At 60.5% G+C, this 8,262-nt stretch overlaps 1 protein-coding gene across 1 annotated transcript; it reads left to right on the forward strand.

Annotated features, from left to right (window-relative positions):
• Positions 1–1,672: 1,672 nt before the first annotated feature.
• CALB2 (calbindin 2) lies at positions 1,673–7,423 on the forward strand. Its single transcript, XM_030457987.1, is given in 16 exon segments — positions 1,673–1,706; positions 1,709–1,766; positions 4,548–4,626; positions 4,724–4,744; positions 4,746–4,814; positions 4,931–4,975; positions 4,977–5,012; positions 5,876–5,932; positions 6,039–6,116; positions 6,253–6,308; positions 6,515–6,554; positions 6,648–6,701; positions 6,868–6,939; positions 7,201–7,227; positions 7,229–7,315; positions 7,406–7,423. Coding segments are annotated over 16 exon segments (831 nt in total).
• Positions 7,424–8,262: the final 839 nt, after the last annotated feature.

Here is an 8,262-nt window from a genome sequence, read left to right on the forward strand (position 1 = left end):
CCAGTGCCATCCCTGCTCTGAGCACAGCTGAAACTTTCCTGCCTCCTTCTCATCTTTAATAAGCACTTCCACCGTCCCCAGCCTTCTCGCTGGAGCTGAATTATGTTCAATTTCCCCCCTTCTGTACCATGACAACGCTTCCCTTGGGCAGTCGGTGCTGGAACTGGCGGACCGACCCCACGTCTGGCTGTTTGTTTGGGCCTGGAAATTTCCCTGCAGTTTTGGGAAAACTTGGGAAAAGAAAATCCCCATGGCGAGGCAGTGGGCAAGCAAGGGGGCAGAGCAACCCCCAGCCCTCCAAGGAGACTCCTCCCAGCAGAGGATGGCAAAGCCCCGATCTGAGAGCTCCTTGGGCTTTCCTCCAAAAGATGGGAGCAGTATCCAGATCCTGCGTCCTCACAGCACGAGTGACAGCCCCGCTGTGGCCGGTGGTCCCCTCGGCTGCAGTGGCACTGGGGCTGTCCCTGCTCTGCTCCTACCCCGAGGACCAGCAGCTCCTGAGCCGTGAAGGGGTCCAGGGGAGCAGGGGGCAGTGAGGGTGCAGGGCTGTGTGACAGGGGCAGGTTTGGGTGGCACAGGAAGGCACGGAGGGACGTTTTAGAAGAATGAGTGACAGTCAGGAGGAGGTGGGAGGCCAGGGCAGGGTGACAGGCAAAGCCAGGTGTCAGGGCGGGCGTGGTGACTTAGACGAGGCAGGGGATGCAGTGCAGGGAGGGGTGATGGGGCCAGGAGTAGGTGATGGAAAGGCAGGGCAGGTGACATTGGGACAGGGGTGTGACATTGGACAGGAGGGTAGGTTGGCACAGGACAGGGGTAGGTGACAAGGCGGGAACAAGAGCGCCCAGTGCTGATCCTCTCGTCCGCGGTGTGCCGGTGCCCCAGTCTCCCACCCAGCCCCCGCAGTACCGGGGTTCACCGCCATCCACCCCGCAGTGCCGGTGTCCCGACCCGACCCTACACTCCCCGCGGTGCCGGTGTCCCATCTCTCGGTGTCCCCCCACGTCCCCCTGTCCCGGTACCCCCGTGGTTTCTGGCTGTACCGCTCACCCCCTCCTCGCTGTGTCCCGCTGTCCCTCGCTCCCGGCGGGCATCCCCCTGTCCTAGTCCCTCAGTCCCTCTCCCCTGCCGCCCGTGGACACCCCGTGCCCTGCCGGTGTCAGATGTCCCGGTGTCCTGGGTCCCCTCGCCGCCGCGCAAGTGTCCCTGTCCCCCTCTCCCGGTCCCCATGCCTCGCTGTCCCCGATCCCGGTGCCCTCTCTCTCTCCACGGCGCCGGTGTCCGGGTGTCCTTCGGTCGTTCCCCCACCTCCTGACTCCCTGTCACGTCCCCTCCCATGTCCCCCTGTCCCTGTCCCTTTGCTACCACCGTGTTCCACTGTCCCCGTGTCCCCCCTATCCCGCTCTCCCGTGTCCCCCCTTCCAGTCTCCAACTGTCCTATCCTCAGGTTCTGCCCTCCGCCCGCGTCCCCTTGTCCCGGTCCTTGGCTACCACCGTGTCCCGGGGTCCCTCCCTCCCTCCCCGTGTGCCCCTGTCCCGGTTCGGTTCCGGTCCGGTCCCTGCCGGGTTGTCCCGGCTCCCCCTGGCGGTGTCGGGAGGCGGCGGGCGGCGGGCGGGTATAAAAGGGGCGGCGCGGGGCGGCGGCGGGAGCGGGGATGGCGGGCGGCAGCGGGAGATGGCCGGCCCGCTAGCAAGCCCGCACCTCCACCTGGCGAGCTCACCGCATCACAGTTCCTCGACGTCTGGCGGCACTTCGACGCGGACGGTCAGTCCTCGGGTGGCGAGGGGACCCGCCCGCATCCCTTCCCACTCCCGCCACATCACCCCAAAACCGGCGGGAAGGGCACCTGGATGTGCGTCTCCGGGGTGCGGGGCCGGGGGGGGGAGGGTGTGAGGAACCGCGGGCATCCCGCTGGGAGGACACGGGTGGGAAGGCAGAGCCTCAGCTGCCGCAGCTCCGGGGAGACGGAGAGCGCTCGGGGATGATGGAAAGTCCCCGGGATGATGGAGCGGAGTCTGTCGGGAAGAGCTCCCGGGAGATGAGAACCCCTCCAGATGTCCCCCTGGAGAAAGGCGGGGAACTCCCCCCCACACACTGAATCCCACCAGGCATCCCCCATCCCGCGGGACCCCCAGCCCCGCAGAGCCGGGAGTGCCCTGGGTCTCCTTTCCCCCTCCCGAGAGCCGGGATTCGCCGCAGCCCGGTGTCACCTCTGTGGGCTGCTCCTGCCCTTCCCGGGATGTCCTTTCCCAGGGAACCCTCGCACACTCTCTCTGTCCCTTTCAGCATCCCCTACCTTCACCGTGCCCCATCCTTAGTACCTGGAGGTGTCGGGGACAGCGGAGCCCTGTCCTGGAAGCTGGGGGGGTGACAGAGGGGTGTCCCTTGCCCGGGGGAGCGGGGTGAGAAATGGCCCTCCATGGCGAGAGTGCTCCGTCCGTTCCCTCCTTTTCCCCAGCCCACGCGAAAACCCTTCCAGGGCAGCAGCCGTGTCCCCAGCGAGGATGCCATCTCCCCGCAGAGTCATTGTCCCCACAGAAAAGGGGGGCGAACGGACGGGACGGGGTGGGAATTTTTAGGTGGGATGGTTTGGCTGGGCAAAGAGTTTATTTTCAGCCCCGGGGCGCGGGGGGAGGCTCAGCCCGCTGGGAAAGGAAAGCTCTATGCCCTTTCCTGGCTCTCCCGTCCCTGAAGAGGATTTGGGGACCAAAACCCCCCCTGGCACCTGTTCACGCCACTGTCCCGCTTGAGCCGGCCCCGCAGCAGCCCCGCAGCACCGGGGGACGCCAGCAAGGTTGTCCCTGTCACCGCTGGAGCTGGTGCCAGAGCAGCCCTGGGGTTAGGACACTGGGATGGTCCCAATCCCAGTGGGAAGGGGCAGCTCCGGTGTGGGTTGTCCAGCGCCCTCCTGGATCTGCTCCGTCAGCTCCAAAGCTCAGGGCAGGCACAAATCCAGCCTTCGGGGGAGGAGGGACTGAGGTGGCAAGGAGATGGTGGCCTTGAGGAGGAGGATGCTCAGCCAGGAGCTCCAATCCCCCGACCACTTCCCTCTGCTGCTGAGTGATGGAGAGAGGCGGGTTCAGCCCCTTGGCACAGGGATGCTCACCCAAGCTCTTAACCCTTCCGATGGGATTTCACCCACTCAGAGATGCCCTTTGGGGGCCTTTGATGTCCCCCTTTTGCCAGCCATCCTGTCCCGTGGGCTCTGTGGCACAGGGAGGCTCTGAGTGCAGCTACACGGACTTTCCATGGCTCTCCAGAGGGGATTTTCTGTGCTGCTCTACATCCCATCATCCTGTGGACACGGATCAGACCTGACTAAGCTGCTCCTGGGAGAAACCAAGCTACCAGTCCTGGCTTTTCTTGGTGTTTTCCTTTTTTTTTTTTTTTCCCAGCTCAAAACTCTTGCTGAATTTTAATTTTTTTTCCCCTGAATGAATTCAGAGGAGCCTGGGGCCTTGTCTGCAAAAACAATCCCTGGGAAAGGCAGTGGAAAGCCTCTTGGCAGCTTGCACCACCCACACTGCATCACCCCGGGCTTTTGTCCCCACCTGGATGGGATGTTGCTCAGACCATCAGGATGTAGCTGTTCACTGGGGAAGGTGTCCTGGGACGTCCCCAGGCACTTCCAGCCAGGATGTGGATGGGTTATTCCATCTGCCCACGCTGTGGCAGGGAGAAGATGCCACCGGGAACCCATGGTGCCAATGAGGTGTCACGGAGCAGGGTGCCATGGTGCAAGCCTCCAGAGGCTGGGATGGCCTTTGAAGGGGATGTCCACAAGGAAGAGCCCCTTCTGCCTATCAGCCTGGAATTTGGGAGGAAGGGGCAGCATATCCCAGGGTTTGGTGGGTGAGGGAGGATTTCTGGCAGGGTGGTGGCAGCAGTGTGGAGTTGTGGCCTTGTTGCATCTCCTGGCTGTGCCATGATGATCCTTGCTGCTTCGGGCCATGCCAGTCACCCCCTTGAAGCCACCGAGGGCCACTGCATCATTGCCGGGGGCTGAGCCCTCCTGCTGCAGGCAGGAAGGGCCTGTGGATACCCTGGGTCTGTCAGAACCACAGCCTGACCCAGATGAATTGGCAGTTGAGAGCTGGGGTTACACGGGACAGCCACCTCAGAGACAATCCTGGGGCTGATCCTGGTGCCCCTTAGGGTGATGCTGTGCTGGGCTTGCCTTGTCCTGTTTCACCCTGCTCCCTGTTTCCCCGTGCTGCTCCCTGCAGTGGGCTTCGGAGGAGCCAGTCCTGGGGATGCTCAGTCTCAAACCCCCTTGGTTCCAGCTGCAAAAATGCAGCAAACAAGAGGCTAGGGACAAATCCCCCCCTGCCCTAAAGGTGGGTGCTGGGGAGAAGCCTGGGCTACCACAAGTGAGAGCTCTGGCTACCTGCAAAGTCGGGTTGGGTGTCCGTGGGTTTGGGGAAGGCACTGCCTGTGTTCCTGGGCTGCTCCATGCAGGTGGGGGGGGAAACAAGTGCTGCAGCCCTCCCTCCTCTCTGGAAAGGTGAGAGTCAGGAGACTCACTGCATTTTTTTTCTCCTTTCCCTAGGAAATGGCTTACATCGAAGGCAAAGAGCTTGGAAAACTTCTTCCAGGAGCTGGAAAGTGCGAGGAAGGGGCGGGTGTTGGTAAGGGGCTCTCCTGGTTTTGCTCTCCCCCTCCCCTCCTACTGGAGGCTTTCAGGGGGGAGTTAAATGCTCCCATCCCCGTGTCCTTACGTGGCAGGACCCCAAGAAGGACAACTTGGGGTGACAAGATGAGGAGTTCAGTGCACAAGTACGACAAAACTCGGATGGCAGAATTGATGATGGCAGAGGTGTAGTGGCCTGGATGGCCCTGGGATGCTCGTCGTTCCCCCTCCTCCCAGGATGCTGATCCCATATTCCTCCATATATCCTCCCATATTCCCCCAATTTCTCCTCTTCCCTGCAGCTGGCCCAGATCCTGCCCACGGAGGAGAATTTCCTGCTGTGTTTCCCGCCAGCACGTGGGCTCCAGCTCGGAGTTCATGGAGGTGAGCAGGGCAGGCAGTGCTGGGATCCCTCCAGGATTGTCCCTGGTGGGCCTCACTATGGAGAAAGAAAGAAGGAAAGGGGGAGCTGGCATTACCAACCCCCCCCTCCCCACCCATCTCCCCCAGACTCTTGGCTCTAATTCAGCCCTGGGAACCTGGGGAGGGGGGGCATGGCTTGAGTGTGGTGAGTTTTCCCAGTCCTCAGCCCCCCGTGGGACCTCTCAGGGCAGCAGACACCTCGTCCCCACTCTCCAGGTGAGGTGAACTCAGGGTTTGGAGCCAATCCTGGCAATTCCCCCCTCCTGGGGTGGTTCTTTAGTGTCTGAGGATGTGGTGGAGCAGACAGCGCCGGTCCAGGCCACCCAAACTTTGCTGCACCCTCTAACAGGGTGAATCCATCTTGTGGGGTGGAAGAGAAATTCCAAAAGGGACCAAGATGTGGCTGAGGGTGAAGGGGGATGTGCAGCATCCCGGGGTGGGGGAGCTGGTGCTTGAAAAACGAAGCAAGGTGGAGGTGATGGCTGAAAGAGGGACAAACCCCATTGTTATGGGGCTGAGGTGGGGGAGGAGTGGGTGCTATTGTTTAACTGGGGGGATTGTAATTAAATATTAAAGCCTGGTCTCACATGCCAGGGGAGGATAACAGAGGATAATAAACACTTGAACTCTTGGCACGGGGCTGAACAAAGGCAGGAAGGGCAGGTGGTACCCGTGAGGCCGGATGGGAGCCGTGGATGACCCCATCTCTGCTGGCAGGGGTGGGGTTGCTCTGAGCAGGGGGTTCTGGGGTCACCCCCCCGTGTCGGGGCAGGGGAAAGGTGGGACCCGTGCCCACTCCTGATGTTCCTGTGGCTGCCCCACAGGCCTGGCGCAGGTACGACACCGACCGCAGCGGCTACATCGAAGCCAACGAGCTGAAGGTGGGCTGCAGGCATGGGGGGGGGTTGAGCTGTGTCCCCACGGGGGGGACAACCCCTGAGGGGACAGCTGGGGGTGGGAACTGCCAGCAAAGCCCTCTCCTTCCAGGGCTTCTTGTCGGACCTGCTGAAGAAGGCAAACAGACACTACGATGAGCCCAAGCTGCAGGAGTACACCCAGACCATCGTGAGTGGGACCCCCAGGCTGCTCCCAGGGGGCTCACAGCTCTCCCACGGGGCTTGTCACCCCCCCAGTGGGAGGGAGGGAGGGAGGGAGGGATGGAGGTGGTGATGGGTGACCAAGTGCCACTTGTTGTCCCCAGCTGCGGATGTTTGACATGAATGGTGATGGGAAGCTGGGCCTCTCCGAGATGTCCCGGTAAGGGGATGGGCAGGGAGAAGGGAGCAGTGGGGAGGGAAGGAGATCCCAAAACATTCCCTGGCTGGGAGAGTCTGCTCCTGTTCTGAGGGAAAGAGTTTTCCCCTTTAATTGGCTCCTGTTTCTGAGTGAAAAGCCACTTTGGGTTTAAGAAGTGTCTTTTCCTGGCTGCTTCCCCCTTATCCCCTGCCCTGCTTCTTTTCCAGACTTTTGCCTGTGCAGGAAAACTTCCTTCTGAAGTTCCAGGTAATAATAAATAAGTAAATAAATCGATTAAATCCCATTCCCTGCTTGCATCTCTGTCCCCCCCCCCCTCACACCTTGGTGTCCCTTGCCCAGGGGATGAAGCTGTCCTCGGAGGAGTTCAATGCCATCTTCAACTTCTACGACAAGGTAGGGAGGCAGCCCTCAGGAAACCACCCCAAAACAATATTAATCAGGAAAAAAAAAAAACCCAAACCAAACCCAGTCAGCTCAATTCCCTGCTCTGCTTTGGGGTGAGGACATCCTGAGGGTTGCAGGGCTGGTGATGTGTGTCCCCCCCACACTCTTTATCCAGGATGGCAGTGGCTTCATTGATGAGAACGAGCTGGATGCACTTTTGAAAGACCTCTCTGAGAAGAACAAAAAAGTGAGTGGAGAAAAAGAAGTTGGGGGACAGAGCCTGGGGACCCCCCTGACTCACCCCCCCCTCCCTAACCCCCCCTTCCATTCCCCCCTCCCCTCTTTTAGAAGCATCTTCCACCCCCCACATCCCCCATGGGGACCAGAAGAGATGCTGGTCCTGTGTGTGTGTGTGTGTGTATCCCCCCCAATGGGAGATGGGGGTCCCCAGCCTGGGTTTTGCCCCCCCCCTGAGAAAAGGGGTGCCCCACGCTCCTGTTTCTTGCAGGAGATGAACATCCAGCAGCTCACCAGCTTACAGGAAGAGCATCATGAACCTCTCGGATGGGGGCAAACTCTACCGCAAGGAGCTGGAGCTGGTGCTCTGCAATGAGCCCCCCCATGTAGGACCCCCCCAGAACTGCAGTGTCGGGGAGGAGGGGGTGGTGCTGCCCCTCCCCACCCCCCTTTCCCCCCTTTACCCCCCCCACCAGCTCTTGAGTTTGCTGTAGATCGTTCAAATCCCAGCCTGGGGGGGAAAAACTCTTTTTACCCCATCTGCCTGGTTGATTTACTTATTTTATTTTATTTTATTTTATTTTTTTTTTTTTTTTTTTTTTTTTGGGGGGGGGGGGGGGAGGGAGGAGTGTTTTGGTTTTGTTATTTTTGTCTCTTCTTGAGTTTTTCTCGTTTACCAAAGAACAGTTTGCAAATAAATTGAAGTACTGCTAGATCCCAGGCCCTCTCTCTGCATCCTAGAGGGAAAGAAATGAACCTGGGAGGAGGGGGGGGTTGGAAAACCTCCCAGGACAGAGCAGGGGGGGCTGCAGACACCGAGGTCCAGTATGGCCCAGTACAGCCCAGTATGGTGCAGTCCAGTTCTCCAAAACTTACTGCACAGCCCCGTGTAGCCTTGTACAGCCCAGTACTGCCCAGTACAGCCATCTCTGTCCCAGTACAGCCCACTGCAGCCTGACACATCCCATTACATCCCAGTGCAGCCCCCCATAAACCAGTGCAAGCCCTCCCCCATATTCCAGTACTGACCGGTGCAGACCCCCTGATCCCAGCAGAGTCCAGTACAGCCCAGTACACCGTGGCACACCCCAGTAAAGCCCGGTGTCACCTAGCACAGCCCGGCACTGCCCGGTACAACCCGGTACTGCCCGGTACAACCCGGTACTGCCCGATACAGCCCGGCACAGCCCGATACAGCCCGGCACAGCCCGATACAGCCCGGCACAGCCCGGTACAACCCGGTTCAGCCCGGTACAACCCGGTACAGCCGGGTTCAGCTCGGCACAGCCCGGTTCTGCCCGGTACTGCCCGGCACAGCCCCGGTACTGCCCCG

Source organism: Calypte anna, chromosome 11 (genome assembly GCF_003957555.1).
Source record: "Calypte anna isolate BGI_N300 chromosome 11, bCalAnn1_v1.p, whole genome shotgun sequence".
Classification (NCBI taxonomy): domain Eukaryota; kingdom Metazoa; phylum Chordata; class Aves; order Apodiformes; family Trochilidae; genus Calypte; species Calypte anna.